The 26995-nt window shown below is 40.6% G+C and overlaps 1 protein-coding gene across 1 annotated transcript; it reads right to left on the reverse strand.

The window, feature by feature from the left end:
• Positions 1-3010: 3010 nt before the first annotated feature.
• Positions 3011-25099, reverse strand: LOC143345415 (nuclear receptor subfamily 2 group E member 1). Its single transcript, XM_076772513.1, has 9 exons — positions 25004-25099; positions 22210-22290; positions 20966-21127; positions 6584-6716; positions 6182-6386; positions 5414-5533; positions 3795-4037; positions 3571-3652; positions 3011-3249 (listed from the first exon to the last, which is right to left on the reverse strand). Exons 1-9 carry the CDS (start codon positions 25011-25013, stop codon positions 3011-3013), a joined length of 1275 nt encoding a protein of 424 aa, XP_076628628.1. The 5' UTR covers positions 25014-25099.
• Between the last annotated feature and the right edge of the window lie 1896 nt (positions 25100-26995).

A 26995-nucleotide genomic window follows, 5' to 3' on the forward strand; every position in this document is an offset into this window, starting at 1 on the left:
ATTATCAGAAATACCTGCAGTGGTCAGTAGCGTTCGGCAGAGGCCAGGAATGTTCAGCAAAGACAAGCGCACGCTGACAGAGATCAGCAAAGATCAACAGAGGTTAGCAGAAGTCAGTAGTAATCGTTATAGGTTGTCAGAAATATAAACGATGGTCAGCAGAGTCCAGCAGAGGCAAGCAGTAATCAGGAGCAGTCAATAACAGTCGCTGTATGATGTCAAAAGTTGTCGGGAGTTCTGTACTTTTGTCAGCACTGGTCATCAGAGGTCTACAGAGGCAAATAGAAACCAGGTAATTTGCAGAGTTCAGTAATGAACTCTAGGAAAGGCAAGTAAAAATACCTGGGCAGTCGAGATTCCGAATCGTATGTTGTTGACGTGAAGTCGGATTTCAGTTGTTAAGAGCGAGAAGGCAAATGTGAGTCTTTCTCTCTCGACTCTCACGAGGCGGTCTGAAATTACTTCGGGCAGTTTCGGAATAATCGAGAAAGAGGGCATGTGTCAATTTGCCTTTGCCGACTTTCCGAAACTCTACGAGCTCACGTACGCGTGATCTGGTATGTGTGAGTAGGGCACCGGGTGCTGAATCTGGCATCTCTGATTTCCGGCCAAACGCCCAAGTTTGTCGTGGAATAGTTCGTTACCTTCAACGCTAGATGGCGTTCATTTTTCAACCTCAAACCCTCTGGTGCTAAAACGCCCAAGTTTGTCGTGGAATAGTTCGTATCATCCACGCTAGATGGATATCTCGACAAGCTTGGGCGTTTTAGCACCAGAGGGTTTGAGGTCGAGAAATAGGCGCCATCTAGCGTTGAAGGTAACGAACTATTCCACGACAAACTTGGGCGTTTTAGCACCAGAGGGTTTGAGGTTGAAAAATAAGCGCCATCTAGCGTTGAAAATAGCGAACTATTCCACGACAAACTTAGGAATCCCGGAGGATCGAGAGAGAGAGAGCATAGCAGTTTGCCTTTGTCAACTTTGCAACTGAGAATTGCATACATTATATTTTGGTGCAAGCCAATGCATCAGAAGGCGGGAATTTCAAAAATATATTTTATCCTGCTATATTTATATCATGTGATACATATGATACATATATATTTAATTATAAGCACATTTATGTTTTATAAGATTAGTACTATTGCGATGTAAAAAAATAAGTACTCTTTATTTTCAGTTAAATTTCACTCAAACGCGTTCGTATTAATAAATAAAAGTAAGTGCTTGAACGATTTTATGTTTGACTTAATAAAGATTTCAAGATTTTAGTACGAGTAACGCTATTAAACAAAGTATTTACTTAATGTATCATATAACTATTACAGAACATATTGTTCTATATTTCATTAACATTATTAGTTGCTCTGTTGGAACTACGATGTTAAACGTTTTGCCTTTCATTTTATTACAATAACAGTTTAACAATATCTTAAAATATTATTCTATACTATTATACACACCTTACATATATTGGAGATGATAGTTATGACAAGAGCTGCATCGTTTAAAAACTAATTTAATGAATGAAATGTCAATTTTGTACACCGACGAGGGATTAAATAAGGAAAGCACCAGTAATATTAATTGTAATTACATACACACTGCTTTTTACAACTTTGTTTTGTTTATCCGTCGTTTTCACGGATTCGTATAAATCATTTCTTCGCTAACAGTGTATAACACAGTGTCTATTCTACAAAACAAAAAATCTGTTCATTTATAACAAATACATTTATGTCTGAGGATCGTAAACGAATATAATAACAAATACTACAAATCAATAATACATATTATACAAATTGACTAATTGTAATTAGTTGTTCTTAAATAAAATTATACGTATAATAGATAACTCTGAAATAATTAAACGCTGTTATTTAGCAGAGATTATAATACAAGGTGTAATTGTTAAATTACAATTTATAACATCTAAATAATGTTATCTAGAAAAGAAAGAGGAAATGATCACATTGATATGTAGGTGAGATATTGATGCAGATAGGTAATATTCTATTGTACGCTTGTAATACATTTAGATATTTTAAGACTAAAATATCGAATTTAAAATAAGACAATCGATTGATATTACTCAGAATCGTCAATTAAATTCCGATTCTTCAAATACTTACGAATAAATAGAACTGAATTACTGATTAATTACTAAAATTACAATTATACTTTTACCTTGATATAAACTACGTTTTCGTAGAAAGTATACAGATTTTACCGTGTATAATTCCGGGGTTTTCATCGATCGTAAAATTTGCTCAAACGCGGTAAACTTGGAAATAAAATGCTTAGAAAATTACGCAACGTAACGAACATAATCTTAAATACTTCTTCGATATAATCTGTATTAAATAACGTTTGTTTCTTCTCCCTATTTCTCTGCTTCGATTTGCCAGCAAAGACACATTTCCCCAAATATATGTATTTACAAAACGAACTATACAAGTAAAAAAAAAAAAAAATGATATTACAATACTTTGATATGAATAATATCCGCAATAAACAGCGTTCTCTGACAATACAAAGGGATTAAACGATAGATCATTTAAAAGTATTTTACAAACATTGCTTGCACACGACTTCGTTCAACTAAATAACGTCTTACAGCCGACCGGTGTCGTGGCAGTGATTTTCACATTTCTGGAAAGTAATTTACACGGCACGCTGCTGCAAATAATATCGCTAATAAAGCATCGACGTTCTTTAATCAAACACGAACGATCGACGTGCAATGGCTAAAAAGCAATATCGTTGGAATGGCGCAACTCAGCGTAGTCTAAAGGGACCGTGAGAACCACGAAAATGCGTCGATCGCGAAGAGATCAATAATCTGTTCATACGCCTATAGTTACAGTCTTCAGCTACAGATTCCGAAAAAAAAAACTTTTCCTATTCCCTCTGGAGCCTGACTTCAGGAATCGGAAGAGTTTACGGAATGCCGCGAGGAATTCGACGGAGCAACTCTCGCCATTTTGAGAGCCTCGGTTCCCGTGGCTCCTCACATCTGATACATGTCGACCAGCAAACGAGATATGGGAATCTCGCCTATAGTCTCGTGGAAAAACAAACGCTCGACCGTCTTCGAAGAGACGGATTTCATGTAACCGACCAGATACATTAGCGTCCCGCTTCTACCCGGTTGCTGTAGATAATGGGAGGTCGCGTAATCCCCTAAAATGCATTGGGCCTGGTCTTGCAACATTCTGACCGACTCGATGGCCTGCAGACCCTCCGTTTCTGCGAACAAATTTCATTCGTGTCGTTTGGAATCGAAAACAGTGGCGCGACTCCTAATTGCCATCCCTAGGTTGACTAAAAAAGACAGGCGACTAATAACGGAAATAACCAGTAATAAAGTATAGCAATTATTATCTAAATAGTATCGACGGTTGAGGATCACCAGTGGTAGAAGAGTCTTTTGCAGGAACGTTTTAAAAAGAAATCATTGGAGATCGTTTACTCCGTTTTGACTGGTGATAATAGTATTGCAATGATTTTGATGCTTCTTCTATGAGAGGATTCGATAATTTTGTTTGCAAAATGTTCATTAGAAATCACCTGGAGTGAAGAGCGCAACTGCTTTCATGCATCCACATTCGCCGACGTCGGGCGTGAGTTGTCTAAAACGGCATATTATGGACTGAAACAGACACACACGGTACAGTGAAGTGACTTCTGTGTTCTTTGAATCAGCTTTCGTTGATCTTAAATAATTAGACGTGAATTTATAATAGAATTGTTTCAAGTGTTTCGTTTAAATTATAGCAGACACTTAGGATCACCTGAATGGTAATGAAATCTTGATTCGTGGAGGCCTCGTCTTTTGGTAATCTTCCTCGTATTTGCTCGTTCTCCAGAAACCTGATATCAGTCCAGGATATGAACCACTGGGCGAGATGCAGGAGGAATAGTTGCGTCCAGGATCTTTCCAGTAATAATAATTGATCATTCTTTGGAAGCGCCAGGAAAGGTGGCAAAGATCGAACCCACTTTACGGCCATGAACAATAGTCGAGCGGTTGTTTCCTGAAACGTGCAAACGAATTTTCTTCTTCGCGCGATATCGTTCCAATGTTCTTATTTTTAAATTTCCAATCAAATACAGACGCAATATACTGGTTTCTATCACGGAAATTACTTCGTTTCTTCTTAAATTCTTAAATATTTTGGTCAAATTATGTAACTACTTATGTACTATCAGAAGCTGAAGATAACTACAAGTCAGTTTACGAATTAATTTTAAATTTGTATTCATTACTTGTGGACAAAATTTAAACATGAAAGGTATTGTTTCAATGAATGTTGGTGCGTGAATATACAGGGTGTTCGCTGGGAAAAATTTTAATGGGAGATTCTAGAGGCCAAAATAAGACGAAAATCAAGAATATCAATTTCTTGAATGAGGCTTTACTAAAAAGTTATTAATAATCAAATTCAAAAATTTCAAATCATTCTGGAAAAATTATATTTGGTTGCGGGGGCTAATTACAATCATTTTTGGTGAATACATATACCTCCGAAATCCTATTCAATTTCGAGAAAAAAATTCCTTACCGAAAATATAACTTCTGGCCAGAAATGTCTGCCCGAATTTTCATGCGAATCTTTAAAACGTCATAACTTCTGAACGGATTGGACGATTTTAATGTTTAAAAAAGCAAACTACGCGTATTTTGATGGAGAATATGTACAAATCGTAAAAATATTCGAAAAGTTGGTCCTCGACTCGGCAAAATGAGAAAAACCCTATAAAAATGGTCCAATTTTCAAACAGCCATAACTCCTACAATTGTGAATATATTTCAATGAAACTTTTTTTTGAAGCAGAGCTCATGGGTACCTACAAAAAAGTGTTAGACAACTTTTCTGTAGGACGTCAAACAAAATTACCAAAAATCAAAAACGAATTTTTAAGAAAAATCGATAGGGGGTAGGTGCCTAAATTTTTCGGCGAAATTGAAAAGTTTCAAATCGTTTTAGAAAAATTATTTTCAGTTGCAGGGGTCAATTACAATCATTTTTGGTCATTATATATACCCCCGAAATCCTACCCACTTTCGAGAAAAAAATTCAGTACGGACGGAACTTTAAACGTTAATAACTTTTTAACGAAGCTTCGATCAACAAATTGGTATTCTTGATTTTCGTCCTATTTTGGCCTCCAGAATCTTCTATTAAAATTTTTACCAGGGTTGGCCGAACACCTTGTATAATAGTGTTCGTACGCATGAGTGTGTATCGTTTGAATGAAAAAGTATCGATAAAGTATCGTGCTCTCGTCGTTTCTATTTTAGTTTAGTAGTAATTCGAATACTCTCTGAACCATATCCCATCCCACGTAAATATTTGATCGCTAGACGGATCGTGAAATTTTTCTAAATGTTTTATACAGTTTGCGTTACCTGTAACAGTTCCCGAATAGGAGTAAGATTTTGTAATGTCCCCGTCGAATTGTGACTGGTTTCTGTTTGCTCCAGGGAATATTCGGATTCCGGTTGTAGTCGTGCATTCCATGCGAGTTCCTTGTAAATGGGAAATTGAAAAATAGTTTTTACTTCCGAGGGGGCGTACAAAAATTGCAAAAGCGTGTAGAGATTTGGGAATTAATGTGTAACTGCGTTCGACGCGTGCTTTCGCAAACCAGATCGAGCGCCGACAGGAATTTGCGATTCGAAGGTCTGCCCTATCGCGGAAAAATGTGTCTCGCATTGTTTTTAGAAAATCTCATTAACTCGTTAAATCGGTTATAATTAAAAAGTGTAATCGTTTCATTTTACGTTTACGATTAGTAAGTTAATCGTGTCCGATGATTGCGTTCGAATTGATTCCTGTTAGTCATGATTATTAATTACTCGTTAATTACAATCGTTGATCGGGAGCTTGATCGCATTTTGACAAATTCTGGTATCGGTGAACTGCACGCAATGATATCGAGAACAGCTTCGTTGTTCGACGAAATGAATAAGCGATTCGATTAAAAATTCGTTTCGCCCGCTGTCGCCGTAATTTGGCCGGAAGCTGGCCGCAAACGGAAACGGGAAATGCGACGAGATCGTCCGGGGGATCGCTCGGTTTCGGTCCATTGTGTGGAAAGTGGGTTTGCTGGGTCGCCGTTATAAAGTTTGCAAAGGGGAAACACTGGGTCGAGTAAATTGAGCTGAATTACTTACCTGACACTTCTCGGCGGACATTAGTATCTGAAGAAGGGATGGTTGCGGTGCCAGGGCGACGGTTGGGTGTGCCGAATAGAGGGTCGTGGTCGAAGGAGAATGCGACAGAGCCAGCGGTACAGGGGATTGAGAGTCCTCCGGTGGTTTCTGCACCAGACCCACTGGTCTTGGATAAGGCGTAAACCTCTGGTCGCACCGAAACCTCCTACTGTCATTACGATTTCATTAATCCTCGAAGTTACGAACCAGAGATCGAAATAAACATCCAACATTAACAAAAAACAATTTGCCCAGAACTTGGAACCTTCGTTTGAAAGAATATTCTTAAGGCATTGTTATGGGAGAGCGTGTTTCTAGGTGTCTTTTTAGTCAAATACAGTTTCTAACACGAACGTTACCCACCTATGAGGCGACAGAATATAGCTGGAGCTAGATCTTAATCGATCGTTGTGTATCGGTGATCCAATCGGCGATTGTTTGTCCGAGTGCATCGAATGAGGCTTTGGTTTCCTCGGGCCACGTTCATGTTGCACTGCTAAACATCAGTCATGACGAATTTATATTATCTTTATATTAACGGTAATTATTGCAAAATTTTTCATTCTTAATCTGGTTTAAATAGTGACACAGCTTAGAAGGGTGCACCATTTTGACGATCTGTAATAACGTGTAAATTCCGAGCTTTCTTTTCAAAGTGAATCCTAAAATAAACGACTAAGAAATATTATATACAAATGTAATTTCTTGTCGGTTAAATACTGAATAACTTCGATAGGGAACATTTTTTTGTCAGACTATGGAAAGGGACTGAAAAATCGTGGGGACTAGTTCGTGCCTCACCCTGTATACGAATAATGTAAAATTCCATTTTTACGAGCACTTGTACATAACAGTAATAGTCGATACTCGAGATACTTTTCGCGATATAATCAGGAATGATCTCTTAATGGCGGAGTACCATCTTCAGTGGCTCTATTGATGCCACCCCCAGTGCTTAATAGGGGAAGAAAAGAAGCTCGTGCGGGATTGAATTCGAGGGTTGTCGATCCTCCTGAATATACAACTCGTAATTAGGTCTAAATTAAGCGTCAACAAAAAAATTAAAGGCCTGACACGATCGGCGAGTTTACAAAAATATCGTTCGAAGACAAATACATTACTTTATATCTGAATATTTCCTGACGTTTTGCTAAACGTCAAACCTGGAAAAAATTTTATTGGGGGATTCTAGAGGCCAAAATAAGACGAAAATCAAGGATACTAATTTGTTAATTGAGACTTCGTTAAAAAGTTATAGAAACAATTCCGTTCATACAGTATATTTTCGGTAAAGAATTTTTTTCTCGAAAGTACGTAGGATTTCGGGGGTATGTGTATTCACTAAAAATGATTGCAATTGACCCCCGCAACCGAAAATAATTTTTTCAGAACGATTTGACATTTTTTTTTTCGCCGAAAAATTTCAACACCTAACCCCTATCGATTTTTCTTAAAAATTTGTTTTTCATTTTTAATAAATTTGTTTGACGCTCTACTGAAAAGATGTCTAATACTTTTTTGTAGGTATTCATGGACTCTACTTCAGAAAAAAGTTTCATTGAAATATATTCGCTATTGTAGGAGTTATGGCTGTTTGAAAATTGGGCCAGTTTTATGGGGTTTTTTTCATTTTACGGTGTCAAGGAACAACTTTTTCAATATTGTTAGATTTTCTACATAATCTTCGCTAAAATACGCGTTGTTTGAATTTTGAAACATGAAAATTCTTCAATCCGTTCAGAAGTTATGACGTTTTAAAGATACGCATGAAATTTCAGGGAAACATATCAATGTGTGGTCAGACATTCGATTTTCGGTAAGGAATTTTTTTCTCGAGAATGCGTAGGATTTCGGGGGTATGTGTATTGACCAAAAATGATTGTAATTAACCCCTGCAACTAAAAATAATATTTCCAGAACGATTTGAATAAATTTTTTTTCTTCGAAAAATTTAGGCACCTACTCGAATTTTTTTCTCGGAAGTACCTAGGATTTCGGGGCTAAGTCTATTCACCAAAAATGATTATAATTAACCCCCGCAGCCGAAAATAATTTTTCCGTTTGATTTAAAATTTTTTAATTTTTAACGAAGCCTCGATCAAGAAATTGATATTCTTGATATTCGTCTTATTCTGTCCTCTAGAATCTCCCATTAAAATTGTTCCCTGTATACACAGTATTTCCTTATAAACGTATTCGATACAGGCGCAACTACGCTTTCCTCTCGCGTTTCATCCCCACTTTCGTCCTCCCATTGAAAAGTCTTGAAAATCAAGTTACTCGGCGTCTCGGAGCCACTGGTTCGCCTCATTTGCGCGAGAAACGACGCGATCAAGCCGTTACCCTCCGCCTTGGAGGCGACCAATTCAGCCGGGACGATCGGGAATCACAAATCATCCCTTAATAGCCCCGCGGCCGGGCGTTTTCCTATTAATATCGTCCGAGAACTTAACGGTGGGAGCGAAAAAGTCCGGGGCAACCTGCGCGGAATTGAGTTCGGGGGGGGTGGAACGGCCTGGTTCGAGATGTACGAGCTGTATTTTTCCCGTTGGCGGGGCGGAACGGGCGGCAAGGTAGGTCGAGGAGGCCGAAGGGTGGTGTTGAATTCACCGGGTGGAGAAACGCGAGAGGGTGAGCCGTGCGGTGGCTGGCCGGGCGTCAGCTTCCATGGGGGGTCTCGTCGACAAGACATCGCGAGAACGCAGACGAAGACAGGGCCATACACGTTGAAATATGTAGAGGGTGTGTGGATGTACGTTGCCAGGGGTCAGAGGGAGAGAGAGAGAAAGAGAATGGAACTGCAACTGGGTGGCAAGCACATCATCATTAATGAGGCTGAGCGGATAGCAGCCGTGGATTCCCACGTTCGCACTGGCGTCGCAATATCTGCGCTTTATCCGGCCTCTCTCCGGCATTGGCGGCGTAAGGATCCCTCTTCGCGAGCCTTTGACGACGGTATCGCGTGCGGAAACGACGCCCAGAAAGAGGTTAGAGCTCGACGGGGAGCGCTCGTTTCGTGTTTTCAGAGTAATTAATGCTCGATGGTCGGTCTCGTTTAAAGTCACCCGGCGAATCTCGAACCCGTTGATTAAAGCGATTACGGGATCAGTGCTACGGCGAGCTCTGTAGAATTAACCGTTCCCGGAAGTAGTTTGAGTCGATTCGATGGCAGACTCCTCGATACTGATATCGGGTCAAATATCTTTGAACATGCTATTATCGCGTAAATTATGCTCGCGTTCGCCCTTGTAAAATTTTCGAACGTTCATTAGGAAGGAATAGAGCGTTTCGTACGCGCACAATACGATAACGCCCGGATGCAATCAGCTCGAAAAGTAAGGCGAGGGGAATTCGCTACGGGTCTGTTTGGTTTATCAACTAAATTGGCCGTGCATCGAAACAGGTACAAATATTATTATTTTCCGAGTGTAATAACTGTTTTTTCACCGGGAGTATATCCTGCTGGAGGAAAAAAACAGCGAACGGTGCGTGCTTGTTTACTCTGTAAGCAAACTTCCTCGCATCGTGCACGCAGTCGAGATATTAGAATGTGGAAATTCATTTTTAAAAGCTTTCGGTGTGTTTTCTTTCTCTCCCCCGCGAGCGCGGTTTTTATCGGTCTTTAAAACGAACAATAACTTGTGGAAACCGATGAACATTCGAAGAACGTTTAAATAATACGTAAAATACTGCGTCGTTCGATGTTTCGCAAACGTTCGATACGCGTCGTTAATAAAATACAGAAGATTTCCAACGCAGCAGTTCTCGGTCTCGTGAAGCGAAATCGGATGTACCTTAAAGGAACCTCGCGATAACATCAAAGGAAGAGTATCGTTGGAAAAATTTAATTCGACGTCTTCCTGTTTTGTGACGATTTAGACGAGAAATATTATATTTCATTTTAGAAATGCATCAATCCTTAAAAACAAGTTTACGAACGATTATTAACACTGTTAACATTAATTAATTTTGCTTAATAATTTTTATATCATTTTATGTTAAATAAAAATTAAATTAAAGAAAAATCATAACATTTTGAATTATATAATGTATGTAAATAATGAAGAAAATGGGAATAATAAGAATAGGATTCGTTAACTTTAAAGTTATATTATTAAAAAAGTAGCAGCTGATTTTCAGAGAAACCAAAGTATCAATCTGATAACTATTCCAAAAACTTACGATAACTGCATACTGAAATTGATTCTTTTTGATTACCTGCATTTAAAATAATAATAAATTTTGATCAATTGTTTTTATTCCAAAATAAAGTGTGTACCTTCCTGTGCGAGATTCATAAAGTACAAAATATCATTACTTTCTAGAAGGAAAAATATGAACTGCAGAAACAGATTTCCAAGAAAAATTAATCTATTTAAACAATTTTTAAGGATAAATAATATTTCAAATGAAGATCCTCAAGGATTTACAAACTTAATAACACCCGAAGTAAAATGATTGAAGATGGTAAAAAATTAGACTTTTTCGCCTCTAAATCGTCGTTTTCGAACACTGTGCGTCGTCGAATTTTAAGATGCATATTTCGAATCGAAAATCACTCGAGAAAAGGTTCACGCCGCGAAACTTGATAAATAATTCCCTGCGGATAATAAAAAGATGCTTTTGCATATCCATTTTCCTCGTATATAATTTATATTTATGCTTTGCCACGTTTCATTTATATTATAGCTGCAATACACCAAGGCTGATAAATCGTTCAGTTTTCGTCGCAAATTATTTGTATAAAATTCTCTGAATCGACGACGATATCCCAGGATTCGCGGTACGAGTAATTTCTCGTGGAATTGCAGTTTCTACTCGTCGTTTAAAAGAGACGGGGAAACAATCGGATAAAATTAAAGCGAGACAACGAATCGTAAAAAACGTTAAATTCAATACGAAACGCGTTCTTTGTTTCGCGGTTCAGCTTGCTGTTCTTTCAAAAATTACGCAGACCCATAAAAGGTAGCGGCGCGCAAGGATCCGCGGACAAAGGGCGGTCCTCTTCGAGGAACGAAAATCCCCAATTTCATCCCCGATGTCCGCGTCTCGGGCGGATTCCGCCGGTGGCGAGTGTATATACGGTTCCTCTTAATTCGCCGGAACAATTTTTCGCCGGGCGTAAAGGGCTTAAGGGGACGATTTTCGAGTACGTGCGTACTCGCGATCCGGACGTCGAATGGACGCGGGGATTAGGATCGCATGCGCTGGAATGGACCGCGCCCTGTTCCCTTTTCATCCGCCCTCTCCTTTTCTCTTTAACCCGTGGGTCTCTCTCGCTCGAGCGTACATCCCTGGTAACATCCAGTGCACACAGAAGCCACGAGCCACCGTAATACTCGCGTGCCACGTGTGGTCCACAATGCGAGTTCCCACAGTTGAGTGGCGTCCGGGCTATACACGCGATACGCGGCCAGGTTAGGCTACGCGTTTTGTCATTCGCGACGGGGAAGAGCGAGAACGCCCGACCGTAGGCCACGACACCGACGAAGCAGGAAAATCCTGCTCGACGGAGAGAGACGAGGGACACTCGAGTGGCCAATAAGGGGTGGCGGTGGCCGAGCGGCTCGTCCGGAGGAAAAGGAGCAACAGAAAGTGTACTTTGCATCTCGTTGTTTGAAAAGATTATGTAACGATTTGGGGCAAATTCGATTCGGATGCCTGGGATCCACGATCTTTCTGGATGCTTTTCATTCGGTGAAACACCTCCGAATGTAATAATTTTTTATCGATGTAGAAGTTGTATGAAATTTGTTGCCATTTTGGAAAAATTTTAATGGGAGATTCTAGAGAGCAAAATAAGACGAAAATCAAGAATACCGATTTGTTGATCGGGGCCTCGTTAAAAAGTTATTAACGTTTAAAGTTCCGCCTGTAGAACGGCAGTCTGCGAACAGCTGCGTGCATGCGATAGGGGTTCTCACTCGGTACGAGAAACTCTACTTACTGACGTATCGACAGCGCTACAGTTTTCTGAGTGAGAACCACAGCTGTTCGCAGATTGCCGTTCTACAGGCGGAACTTTAAACGTTAATAACTTTTTAACGAGGTCTCGATCAACAAATTGGTATTCTTGATTTTCGTCTTATTTTGCCCTCTAGAATCTACCATTAAAAAAAAATAAAGGGTTGAACCATTCGAATCGCTAAAATATATAAGGTTATCCGAATTGAGTGTCACATGTTTCAACAGATGGGACTGCTAAACAGTTTGATTGTTCTTTGTTATATTTCACACACGTCATCACGCACTGTGCAACAACGCGTACAAATTGTTGAAAATTATTATAAACATTCAAGTTCTGTTTTTTCGAGGGATCATGGGGATCATGGGGAGGGATTTTTATGTGGTTTTTTAAAAAGCAAAGTTTATGTCAATAAACCACAAACGATTCACGAGCTAAAAAACAATATTATAGCTGTCATTAATGAAACAGTGGACATTATATTAAAATAAAGAAACCTGAAATATCTCAAATAGTTCGTGTTTTATTTCATTTTGAAGATGCAATCCCGACACTCAATGTATCGCTAAATTAGGAACACAGTAATACGAGGCAAGAAATAATCAAAGATGCAGAACTGAGAAGGAAAATTCTTAAAGGGAAAACGAGAACCTTGAAGGAAATCGATTTAAGCCGTCCAAAAAGGAGATCGCGAGCGCACGCGAGCAACTAACAAAAGTAAAATGGCGAAAAACAGAGCGAAACGCGGAACAGTAAAAAACCAAGCGGATAAGGAAGCAAGTGTACAAGTGACAGAAATAGCCGGGGGAGGAGGACACGGGATGCACGTAACGACGAGAGGAACGAAATTTGACTGTGTATTGGAGCGTGTGTGGGCGCGATCGTGCGTGGGGTCGACGCTCACACGGGCCATGGATCACGGGGCTCACACTCTCTATCCTGCTAAACGGTAAACCGATCTGTGAACATTTCAGCAGTCAGCGATCTCGAAGGCTAATCCTCGAGTGAGTGGGGTTGATACATCGACTACCACCACCATCGAGGCCACCATCACCACCACGGACGCCTTCACCACCATCGCCGTCGCCATCAACGTTTTCCGTGCCGATTGGAGGGGTCGAATTCGCGATCCGTGTGTTGGCCTCGCGTGTAGGACGCGCCCGTACACGTGTTACCACTCCAAAGAGATTCATATGGAGCTTCTGTGTGTACACTGGCGGGGACGCGTGTGTAGTTGAACGGGGGTTGGAAAGGGTACCGACCCCATGAACCTGTTTCCTGCCTTCTGGAAAATGCTGCGCCTGTTGCGGCGCAAGGTCGTCTCGTCAACACAGCGAAAAGTTTGCTGGGGTGTTTAACGGGCTCCCAATTTTATGTATTCGGTACAGTGTGCGTACATTAGTCATTTCATTAGAAACGTTTGTTACTTCACACGATAGTAGAGCAAAGTCTACAACGGTACCCCTAAGAGACTTTTGTCAGAGACTTAATGTTGATTTTTACCAAATTGGTAAATGGAAATCAACTTTCCTTTAAAGCATTCAAAATATAATGAACTAATGACATATAATAAACAATTATTAGTTTAAACTTGTGGAGGGCTGCAGCGGCCCCAATAATCCACTTAAGGGTTAAATGAAGCTATAAGAAATTTAAGTCAAAATTTTGTTACTGCTGTAATTTGGTCTGATCCCTTTGCATCTATGGTCTAGGTTTATTTGGTAAAGACACAAGTATAATTTAGTACAAAAGCAGCATGAGAAATTACCTAGTTAAAGTTAAAAGTGAGCTTTGGGCCTAAAATCTTTCCAACGAAAAACCCCTTTCACTATGTAATCAATTTTAATATAAAACTGAGAGAAAGTAATAGGCGAGCTGTAATCAGAATTACTGCGTCTCGAGTGTAATACGTAGATACGATTCGTGTTAGCGGAACCCGATCCGTTGTCTCTTCCGGAAATTGTAGTCCGATTCACGATGCGAGTAGGTATGTATGTTATGGAGATTAACGGGAGGGTGAGCGCATGTGACATGTCACATATGTTTAAATGAGATGACCGTTTCATGGATTGTCCGACAGGATTATGCATTTAGCAGAACTGACCTTGAGGTTCTTACAAAGGAAGGACAGGAGATGTCCGACTTCGATTTTAACGCGCTTTTGCAGAATGATAATAGCCCTAAAATATTAGATGTAAATACTCGACATAATCAAAGGCAGTTATAAGTTAGCTCTATTCGCAAGATGTCTCGTAAAATTTAATACTAATTCAGTTCGTAAGCTTTTGTGTATCTTTGATGTTGCAATACTGTAGCAATTAGGAGAATTGAAGAAACACACTACAGTGAATCGTTTGTAAGTGTCATGACACCAGTCCGCGACACTTACAGATGACATAGTCCTACTCTTTTGTCCAGGACACGTGTACGTTTGTTTTGAAACTTTTTAAAATTTGCTGTACACGTAACGACCAACGCTGCCTCTTCATAAATTTTTTATTTTTACTTTAAATTAATTTTGTTTGCAATTTTCCGAGTAGAACATATAAAATATATAAAACCTCAACGATTCCACCCCTCTTAGCGACGGGTCGCTCGATCCAAACAAACATAAGCAAGGGGATGATTCCGTTGTTTATTATTTATTTATTTTATTTAACGCCTGATAGGCTTAGGATGACCTCCAGTTTACGAGTCTGCTTCTTCCATCCAGCGAGCTGTAATTGCCATTCTAATCTAGTTTATCAGAATTAAAAATCGTCACTCGAAAGTAGGAACCACTGAACTTGCGTATCGTATCGAACCCTTAGCTTGAACTGCCCCGGGGGTTAGCTGCAATTGCACAAAACAGCGCCATTAATCGGCGGGATTCCTCTTAAAAGCGATCAGCTCGCGAATAGGAACGACGCGTCCCCCTCGATGCATAAGCTCGTAGATGTAATTCTCGCAGTTATGTGAACCGTATCCGTGGTGCAGCTCCTACGGGCGTTAGTATGACAGGTGACGATCAAAGCCCAGCTTAGCGCAACGACTCGTTCCGTCCACACAGATCGTGCCCCGCCGCAAGAGGGAGACCGTACGGGGGCTGGTTCTGTCTTCCTCTTTTCTCCGCTGTGTCAGCCTGCCTCCGTGCGTTTCCATGCCTCTGTTCCCATCTCTCTTCCAGGACCCGCTTTACAGTTTACCGTTTATGTGGATGGATTGATGCTGCCGGCCGCGTGTACGGCACGCCTCGCTTCGTTGCGTTACCAGCCGTCCACTCCCACGCAACCCCCTTCCATCATTCTCGCCCCTGTTCTATGGTTTTCGCCGTGTCTATCTTTCCTCGCCGTGCCCGTGGTCTACGAGACCGCGTTGACCGAAATCGTAACGCCGTAGGCTCGATTCTTCTCGCCAGTTTCTTTTTCGGTGGATGGAAAAGAGGGTTGAACGCTACAGGGTGATCCCTGGCGTTGGAAAACTAGTCAAAACTCAATTTTTAAGAATTTTTGAAGAGTCAACATTGCTCCTCTGGTATTTCTAGGGCTAATAAGACACTGACAGTTAAACAATCTTTCTATCTTGAATTGGAATAAAGGGGGTTGAATGCTACATTGATCCTTGGCGTTGGAAAACTAATCAAAACTCAATTTTTAAGAATTTTTGAAGAGTCAACATTGCTCCTTTGGTATTTCTAGGGTTAATAGGACACTGACAGTTAAACAATCTTTCTATCTTGAATTGGGATAAAGGGGGTTGAACACTACGATCATCCGTGACGTTAGAAAACTGACCAAAATACAATCTTAAAAAATTTATGAAGAGTCAACATGCTCCTCTGGTATTTTTAGGGTTAATAAGACACGGACACTCAGGCAATTCTTCCATCTTGGATTGAGAGAAAGGGGGATGAATGCTATGTTGGATCCTTGCGTTGAGAAGCTGGCCAAAAGTCAAATTTTCGACAGAATTTATATATTATTATATACTTTTAAGAATTTTTGGAGGCTTGATATGCTCTCCTGATGTTTCTAAGATTAATAAGACACAGCCAGTTGAGCAATCTTTCCATCTTGAATTGGGAAAAGGGGGGTTGAACACTACATTGATCCCTGGCGTTGAAAAACTGACCAAAATTCAATTTTTTAAAGGAATTAATACACTATAATATATTTTTAAGAATTTTTGAAGAGTCAACATGCTTCTCTGGTATTTCTAGGGTTAATAAAAAAAGGTCAGTTAAGCAATCTTTCCATCTTGAATTGAAAAAGGAGGTTGAACGCTACGTTGATCCCTGTGTACCATATTTTTAAGAATTCTTGAAAAGTCAACATGCTTTCTCCCTAGTATTTTTGAAGTTAATAAGACACTGGCAGCCAGACAATCTTATCCAGCAGATTATTCGAATTTCGATCGAACAGAGTTATGGCGCGGTTTAATGTGATTTCAATGATTTTCTTCCCCATCGTCGCGGTAAGCGATTCTGCAAATGATAGGAAGGTAGGGGCCGAAGTATTGGAAATAATCCCGATTTTCTACCGGCGAAAGGGGCAAACACAGGGCGGCGTCGGTTTAATTCCGGTTCAGAGTACTTTCGTACTTTCCAGAAAGGGTGGCTTCGAATTATGAACGGAAACAAAGAGATTTAAACTTCGAAGTTGCGAGCCGCGATCGATTGGGCATGAAACGAGACGAAGTTTGCGGATCGAAAGGTCTCGCCCGATTTGAATGTGTACACTGGAAATGATGTTGACCGTGCAGGGGGTACCGGAGGGTTTCATTATTTCGTCTTGACAAGTCAAGACTTGGCCTACGGGCTATTCGTTGCTTAAAGTTGCTTAAAAAATTTACGAGTCATTTACCACGCGACGGATTCCACTTCGAAGGTGTAATATTCGCCCAAAAACTTTATTTCTCGCGTGGCTAGCGAATTAAAACGATCGAATAAAAAGCATCGAACATCCAAAGATTAATTCCCATCCCTTAAAGTGAATTTCACAGCTAAAAAAGACATGTACGTTTAATGTTTCGCAATATTTTAATTGCCAAGGACCGTGCCTCGCAAGACCTCGCGCGTTTTAGGAGGGTACCTGACGGAAAGGAGCTAAAAAGTTCCTCGAGTACCCCGGAAACCATCGACTCGAAGAAACGTTTGGCGGTTGAATCCTCTCTTTCCCTTTACAAGTTACAAATCCGACGCGGTAAGCCGCTTGGTAATCTTCTGATATCGTTTAACGCCATATTTCGCAAAATATACGGGGCCTCGGAGTCGCGCGAGGCATTTCGGCGGCAAGGTAGACGGGCAGAGCAAATGACACAGAGAGGGATGAATTTCCGTTGAACGAGGAGGGTGCTGGTACAGGCTGGTGTGAGGGGTTAGAGATCTCCGGGTTGTCAGGCGGTGGGTGATTGCGTGCCTGCGGCGGCGCTTCGCGAAGCACCGCGTACATAATATATATCACTTACCCAGTGGTCACCTACTCTTTATGGCCTCCTCACAACGTTACTCGATACCTTCACGCTTAACCTTTCAACTATGACGAAACTGGCCCCTTAATTGTACAAGATAATTCGTAAACGTTATGTTTCAAATGATGAATCCACATATCGACACTGTCATTGTCACGTGAACTCATGTATGAGGTGACAAGATTTACCAAGTTAACTAGAAAAATGAATTTGAAATGAACAAGAAACAGATTGCAGGTTGTGTAGTTTACATTGATCCAAAATCAAAATTTTAGTGTTGCAGAGTATTCGGTGTCTCGCTATACAGAAGTGCCTAACAGTGCAAATATCAGAGATCATTGTCTTCGAAATGGATAAATCAAAAAGAATTAAGAATTATGGTTCGTTCTTCTTCTTTCTATTCATTTCTTTTCATAAACCTGTACTAGTTTCACTTCATCCCTTACATTTGTATCGTTTAGACATCGCTCTTCCATGGCCATCATCGAATATAATTACGATCATCGAAAAATTCTTCTAACGATTTCTATCGCACCGTCCAACGATTACATCCCTTGAAAATTACCTGCATCGTTCCTTTCATCCACCGCCATAGCCAGCGTCGTACAACCGACCCCTTCGTGTGCAGGATTCATCCCCGTTGATTATCTTCGCGAACTACCGCTAATTTCCGGGAAAGCAGCGGCAACCGGGGAAAGCGTTTCGTAACTAGCATGTACTGGCGCGTTTACGTGGATGATGACCGTGAGAGGGAGAGGGACACGACAAACGCGAGAAGGAGAAAGCACGCTTCACCCCGTGTGGAGTCTCCTTAACGTTAGGAAGCTCTGCCACTAATTGAATCTCCTCTCTTACTCGCGTCTGAAGCCTCAGCAACCGCTGGGAACCGGAGCACCCGTCCTGCATTAAGCACCCCCGACACCCTGGGCACCCTCATCCCCATCGAGCGGTCTGGTCCGCCCCTGGCTGCTTTTCTCTTTCGATATGTACCTCTGCCTCGCGTCCTTCTCGCTCCGCCTTGCTCTCTACCTTCCTTTGAATATGTTTCGTCTCTCTTTATCTTTCTTCTTCGTTCTTCTTCATCTTCTTGTTATTTACTTCTGCTCCGTTCGTACCAGCCTTTCTTTTCACCTGGATACTCTTATTTCTCAACAAGAACGATACAACTTTCGATTGTCGGTAGCCATATTTGTTCCTCGCGTGACGTTTAACAGAATTCTTGAAGAGAATACGTTTCCAGGAATCCACGTTACAATCGATAAATAATATTAATAACAACGCTGTACGAATTATGCTTTCTTCCGACGAAATTTAACCGTAAAGAAGAAAGGCCGCGGTGTTCGAAGAAACAATTTCGCGATTCGCGCGTATATAATGCACGATTAAATCGAATACGATTTATCGTTATATTTTGTCGACGCTTAATTTTATACCGAAGTCGATACAAGAATCGCTTATAAATTTGCCCGAGTATTCGGTTGAAATATCAAACCAGGGATTACGTGTATATAGTCGTGTACTTCTCGATATCAAATCGGATTTGCCGTGCCACGCAAAATACAACTCTAAATCGATACCTCGATGAAACGGTTCCAATAACAAAACAGGAAACTTCGAGCCGTCCTCGATTCGTTTTAAAGTACCATTACGGGGATTTCTTTGCACGCGATGCGTCCCGTCGTCGGAACGGTGAAACGAATAATGCCCGGTCATTACTGTTTAATTGCGATTCGTTCGTTCGTAATTTCGGAGGCAACACGATGTTTACGGAGCACCGTACAAGAAAAACGATAAAATTTACAGCAAATAGACGTTTAATTACTATTCGGGCCGCGATCGGGGACATAATGTAATGCCGCATCGAAAGGAGATTACGAGTTTTCGAGCGATTAATTAATTAAATGGAAATGGTTGGCAACGTTTATCGAAGAGCGCGTACGGTACCGATCAAAAGTTTTTGGCACGCGGTCGACGTTCGCGTTTCGCGGAGAAACGCGTGGTAAAACGCGAACCATTTCACTTTTGAACGTTTCTGTATTTTCGGTTTATTTTATTCGAACGGGAAACAATAATTGGAATAAAATTATTTTATAAACCCACTGTATAATAATTTCCTCGAGTCTTCGTTATATTTTTTTCTACGTCCATGTTGTATAAGAGTCACCAATAGCGATCGTTTGCTATTATATCTCAGTTTGTATAACAAACAAGCGACTGTATTGTGTTGGAATTGACAATATGTCACGCGTGTAATAGAATAGGAATTGACATGTGGTTTACTGGTTTATCGTACTATGGACTATGGACGATTAGAGAAGATTGTAACAAGTACGCGAAATGCAATGTTAGTTTTTGTAAATACGAATTTATTCTCAAGCTTGTTGAAAAGTTAAGAGCGTAAGTTTCCTTGTAATACAGTCGCTATTTTGTTTATTCACGAATTTCTTTTTTATTAACACGAGTACGCGTATTTTTCATTTGGAATACGTTCGTGTAGTACATTCGTTTAATTATTTTTTGCGCGTATCGCAAGAAACGGTCGAGGGGGACGAAGTTACGATCAAGTGAGAGATCGTGGAAAAGCGAAACGTGGCATGATTCTGCAAAATTATTATTAAGTCCTCACATTCGATGTGCTTCTCTCGAAGTCTCTCACACCGTCGTTTAATATAGACACGTAGAAGAACTGAATTACTTTAGACGAATCTATTAGCTATAGTCGTTAAAGATAATCAAAATAAATGCTTAAGAAAAATTGGGAGTTAGCACAATTTCTTTTTTCAATCTTGAAAACCTTCTTGATGTTAAGATTGATAAAAATAGGCAAATGGGGAAATAGAGGATGCGATCGTACGAATATTTAATCGAAGACAAAGTCCAAAATGGAAATAGATTTAAATATTTCTCCGTGTTACAAACTGGATATTCGTTTCAAGGGACCACTCGTGAAACCAATAACAAACAGACTATTTCAACTTGATTGCTGTTTCGCTAGGCCCACGTTTGCTCAGAGGGTTTGTCTGACCAACAGCTAAAGTCACTTCTTCGCGGTGTATTTGTGGCTCGAACACCTTTGATCCATGAGACCGTAACGGTAAGATTATCTTATTCTGTCGTTCGAAGTGTCCACTGCCCGATTTTCTAGTATTTGTTTCGCCATTAGAAATTATCTGATTACACTTGACACGATACGATCGCATGTAACGACCAGCTGTTATTCGGTTTTAAGATCCACGATCGCGTATCGTGACAAATACGATCAGCACTTTGATCAACTTTGTTTCCGACGGTCAGTGTTCTGCGCGATAATTTATGTAATTTTTATCACTTACCGTCCCTGTTCATGTTAGCTGCAAAACACTTAGCAAGACGGCAAGCACGGCATTGGTTCCTACGCGTCTTGTCAATGGGGCAGCGCCCTTTCTTAGCACCCTGTTCCTTGCAAATGTATTCTCGTCTGTTGTGAATGCTCCTCTTGAAAAATCCTGAGCAACCTGAGGATCAATGAGATCGTGTGCGTAACGTTGTGAAAATTCGCGTTAAACTTTTGTACATTCTTGTATAGGTACGATCAGTAGTAAAATACGCGGACAACGTTCGACCGACACGCCTAATTATATTTAAGTAGTAAATAATAACATGTGAATTTGTCTAGGTGAATTCAGAGAGAAAACGACTGTGGTATTTCGGCCAGAAATATTGCCCCATCGTATTTAAAAGAGTCAAATTTCAAATTTCAAACTTCAAACTGCCTTGCCGCCACTAGTTTGTCGAGATTAGCTGAACGGTCACGTTGATTTATACACCCGCAAACTAGAAATGCAAATAGAGCGTCGGAACAATGCGAGACGTGCAATCCGTTTGCAAAAATTACCAACAACGACTGCTTGCAATTCGTGCAAACGACAATAAACACGTAAAATTATGTGATTCGAGTGGAATGAAAGAAATAGTTTTGTAGCTGATCGTGTTCACTGTCAAACGATAAATAAATTCTGCGTCTGTCTGAAGCGACGATCGTATATTATTTATAAATCTTTGTATTGGTGTCACGTGTGAATTTAATATTGGTTTAATTTCGCGCAAGTTTGCTTCGAATTAAAAAATTTCACGCGCAAGAGACAAGTGTCCCCTTCCTTAGGATTCAGTTAATATTGTCAATTAATTTACTGTATTATTTCGAGTTGCGAAGATGAATCTTATCACCGTCGGGTAAATCGCAAAAAAGAACGTAGATTTAATGTCCGTAATGAATTATTTTCTTTTCCACTAGCGTTCCACGATTATTGTGAAATGTAACGTCTGAGCATCAACGTCGTCAGTGAAATTGTTTACCAGTTCTGTCTATCAATTTATTTGCCAGTTAAGAGTTTAAAGTTTCTAAGACTTGCGTTCGGAAATAAAAAAAGTGTGGGTGTTATTATGTTTGTCTTGAATCTGGTATCCGGTTGCTTAAAGTCTACTAAAATATTTTTAAAAACGAAATCATAATTGAAAAGGAATTGTAATCAACGAATCTGTTATTTATTATAAGATTTTCAAAGAAGATTAAAATATAGAAGAGATTAGTAATTACCGTCGCAACTGTAGATGCCGTAGTGTTTTCCGGAGCTACGATCACCGCATACATTACACAGTATATCAAGTAATCTGTCTCCTGCAACAGAAATTGACTTTACGGTTAGGTCAATTGGCAAACGAAAGTAAAATGTCTTACGTCAATAACATGATTTTTCAGAAATAAATGTATTCACTGAAATAAGATCTCGTAGAATCGGAAAGGAAAGCGCATCAATTGACCAAAAGTGGTAAAATATATATCGTATTACAGAACATTATTTATATTGACTTTTCACTAGAATCAGACGAATTATTTTTATTCTTCGATAATCAATAAATTTTCGCTTTGTTACGCAACAAGAATTAACGAAAGTGTTGCAGCAAACACTTACAGTAGAAATGGCTTGCACTTGTCAGACACGGAAACATGCTACTTCTGTTTAAAAATATTTTAAAAGGAAAAGTACGATGCACTATTAGATTTCCTTTAGTCTGACACAAAAAGGATAAATCAGTACGTGATTAAACATTTTCTGTATACATCGAATTAAAGTTAAGTACGTTGTAACAAAAAATGAAATAAAATGAATTCTTTGCAAAACATATTCCATATACACATATAACAGCAAAAGTTACAGAATTTTTCAATGTGAAACGACGAATCAGTATAATAAAACAAATTCGTTGATTACCTCGTCAGTAGTAGGACACGGATTTATCTGCGTGTCTGACTTAACAAAGAAAGCACTACTTCATTCCATACTTGACAAGCATTTAAATTTAAGTTTTTCTTTTTTACACAAATTTCATCGCGATTATCCTAAAGCTATTCTAAACAAACTCACAACATTCAAATATACAGTTAAACATTTCATTTTGCCATATAAATACTCTTCTTACATGGTACGGTAAACCAAGAATTTTACTTCATCAGAGATCAAGAGATCCACTAATATATAAGTTTAGCAATTACAATGAGTTATTTGACAGACGTTAACCAAACAGAAACGCGTTAAATTAAATAATGTATTTTAAAAATTATATTTAATCAACAATTATGTACGTAAACGTATCGAAATAACAGACCTAGGCTAGTTAAATCGCTAGATTTAACTCTTTTAGCGTCTGTTTGATAAAGATAACGAATGTGGTAAATATACGTAAATAAATAAAAATTACTGCAGATGACATAACTATGCCACTACTCCAGGGTGTGTATAAGAAGCCTGAGGAACGTCTTAAACCGTGCAAAGGTACCGATGGATGTAATATCAAACTACTTTTAATTAGACGATAAATATCACTTTATCATTTTATGAATGGATTCTATATAATTTTTCTTTCAATCGTGAGAATAGATGGGTGCTTTACGAATACTCTGTATTTCCGCAGAGGGAGCACAGGGAACTTAAAAACGCGAGAAGCTGGTGAAAAGAGGCGTCCGTTTTAGAAAGCGAAGCGGACTGCAAGAAGAACTCGAGCTTTAATCTGTTCTCTCCCTTTTCGAAGGAACCCTAATCGCCCTAATGATCCGCGGTAAGAAAAACACGGCCATGCTTAAGCCAACCAAAGCTTCCGTTTCTGGCCTGGGGAACCAACCACCTTCTTCTCACACCCAAAAACCTACCAACCTAACCCGATCAGACGAGTTACTTCAACCCCAACAGATTACCTCCTTCGACGTTCGAACGCACACCTGCACGCTATTGTCTTATATCCTATATGTCGATTAGGTATAAATGGCTTCAACAGCCAATGAGAGTTATGTCCTTCTAAGATTCGAAACCAAAGCGAACGATTTCCTAGCACGCGTCGAAGACGACATAAAAATTTGACTTTTGTTATCTTCTATCGAATGTTTGAGAGATCTATAGGTAAAAGTAATCGTATTGCACGGTTATTCTAGGATTACGACGGTGATTATGCAGTTGAAGTATTTGAAAGACCGGGAGAAAGTTCGTAAAAGAATGCAATCATTGAAAATATTTGCAAATGAGTAAAGTTCATCGAACAGGATAGTTTCACATCATTGTAAATATCAATGGCAGGCAAATAGGTTGAATTTAATTTTTCCTAAAGACTTCGAGATCATATAGTATTCACAGATAACAGACAAATGTCCAGAGTTATTCAAATTTAATGAAAATTAATCTCGTGGAGTTTTTGTACGCCTCTAGTAACAGAACGTGCTTCGAATTCTTTATGGTGAAGGGGAGCTATTATTTCAGAAAGAACGAACCGAAAACAAACATTCACTATCGTCCACATATCAGACACAAACATATTTGCAGTATTTCTGAAGCATATCCATTATCAAGCTCTTACAAAACGTGTCAAAAATATCGCAACGCTTATTTTCAAAAAACCCGTATAATTTTACACAAAAGCTACAAACGATCATTGGTTGTACATTTTATAGTCTAATTTACATTCGATCCGATCGCGTGCGAGCAACGTAAAACAAAATCCCCTTGAAATATTCAAAAACCAAACGCAAAGAACAACGACACAAAACCAAACGAAAAAAGGAAAAAAAGAATTCCCGGGGAACAACGTACGAGCGATTCGTTCGAGCACACTCGCGAGGACGTATGTATGTACGTGGGAGCGTACAGGTCGATCGAGTCACAATCGATGTACGAAAATCGGAGGGAAAAAACAATAGATAAAGGAACTGCAAACAAACGAGGCAAATTAAAGAAAAGAAACGTCGGTCACTGTACACTGAGCACGTGCCCGAGGAGGGGGTGGTTCGCCACCCCTGCGTATCGGTGGCAGTATAAGCAAGAGGCGCGCCTTATCGAACTGACCTGTGCCCATCCTTCGCGGCTGATCAAAAGTCGAGCATCCCCAGACGGACAACGGGGCTGGTGGTCGTTCCGACACGACGCCGAGGGAGTCGCGCGAAGTCCCGAAGCGTTCTCCGTGACGGGGTGGCTTCGAGCCTCGGCGTACCTACTCATCTCGGCCGGGAAGGGCGTACCCGCGACCGTGTCCGTGTTGGTGGCCGTGTAGGTGTATGCACGATGCGTCTGTCCGCCCGCGTACGCACATACAGGGGCTGCTGCCCGACTGGCTGTCGGAATTACCTATCTCTCCTGACCGTGGCCATACTACGTGGAATCACGGGTCGCTCTTCAGCACGCTCGACGTGACGTTGGGGGCAGAGGGGCAGCTGGGGTGGTCTCGGTCGTGTGGGCGACGCCTAACACACGTACAGAACTTCCTAAACGGCCACGAGTCGGCGTAGCTGTGACTTCGATGTGCGGCTAGCGATGGCGTCGATCCCCTCGTGTTCTCCCTACGAAACTGATAGAATTGGATCTGGACGATGAACCACAGGTAAATGTTGTGCAAGGGGTGATTCTGCGTGAAAAAACAAATAGAAAATGAAGGATAGGATTTGCTCGTTCGAGGCTCGACGAGGAAGGTCGACGAGGAAATCAACTTTGAATATTCGTCCGACGCGTCTGACCATTGCTCGTTATTTCTACTTGCCTCAAACGAGAAATTCCTATTCTTCATATTTCATTTGTTTTTTTTTCGCGTAGAATCACCCCCGATGCTGGGGCTGTTTGTGTACCGAAGACTTGCAGAATTTGAACGTATTCTGCCCGCGAAACTGTACCGGGAATTCGAAGAGCCCGATTTTCTGGATCAGGATAAATCTGAGGTCGAAGCCATCGCTGCGCGCAGCTTCGGTCAGGCTATCGCGCGATGTACACCGCTTCCGTCGGTGTGGCTGGTACGTTGGCCTAGAAGTGTTGGGTGGCATAGACGAGGAGGGGGTGTCAGAGGAAGGTGACAGCAGGATAGGTGGGGAATTCGAGCGGGCGACTAGACGGCCCGCGGACTTGCTGGCCGAGTGGCTGACGCGTCTATAGTGGGGTAGTGCTAGTTAGCCACGGGAAATGCGGGGGCGGCTCCGAAGGCCACGTTGTCAGACGAGCGTTACCACCGTGTCATTGGTCGACTCCACCCCTGAGACGGCACAGGGGTGCAGATCTATGTAGCAAGGGGTGATGGGCGTTTCCAGCACGCCCATTCGACGATAGAAAAGAGCCAGGATCGCAACGACCAACCGGCGCCGCGAGATTAGACCGACGTCGTAGGTGGCTGCTAGGGATGCGATGCCATTTGTCGATGAAACTGTACGTCGTCGTTTCCTCCCCGTCCACGGGGCTGGGAGAGGATGGAAATCGACATGATGGTGCGAGCTGCGGTTCTGTGAGAAAGAAGGGATGGTAAATTGTCAATGCAAAGATACTCGTTGCGCGACATCTCCTTCCAACTCCCTGGAACGTTGCGCTTTGATTCGGGGGAGTTTCGTCGTGTACGTGACACAGATATCTTCATTCTTTTTTTTTTTTTTGTTTTGCAACTGATTCGGATTAAGTCTGGCACGCTGAATACACATTCTTTTCGCCGATTAATGCCAACCCCGAACGTTCGAGCAACGAAACCGAATCTTTGTTTTATAATTACTCTACATGGTAATTAATATCGAACTATCTTCAGACGCCTCAAATGTAAATATGTATATTGAGAAAGCTACTTATTTTGAAAAAAGAAGTGTATCGATTGTACGATTTTTTACGTTAAAAGAAACGCTTGTCACTGTGTTAAAGAACTGGAAACGTATGATAATTCTGTAATAAGCATGTGCAAAAAAATGTTTTGTTTAAATGAAGATGAATCAATATATTCAATATTTCATAACGTGAACAAAATGATATTCATAAAACAATATAGTGTAATCGCATCATATATTATTCACCTACATCTTCGTATATATACAGTGG

The sequence above is a fragment of the Colletes latitarsis genome, chromosome 9 (assembly GCF_051014445.1).
Source record: "Colletes latitarsis isolate SP2378_abdomen chromosome 9, iyColLati1, whole genome shotgun sequence".
NCBI classification, from domain to species: Eukaryota; Metazoa; Arthropoda; class Insecta; order Hymenoptera; family Colletidae; genus Colletes; species Colletes latitarsis.

Coding starts and splice junctions, on each gene's coding strand:
- LOC143345415 (XM_076772513.1), bottom strand. Junction 21,128..22,209: donor CGGCATCTACAGTTGCGACG/GTAATTACTAAT, acceptor ATTGATCCTCAG/GTTGCTCAGGATTTTTCAAG. Junction 3,250..3,570: donor AGTTGCGCTCTTCACTCCAG/GTGATTTCTAAT, acceptor ATTTGTTCGCAG/AAACGGAGGGTCTGCAGGCC.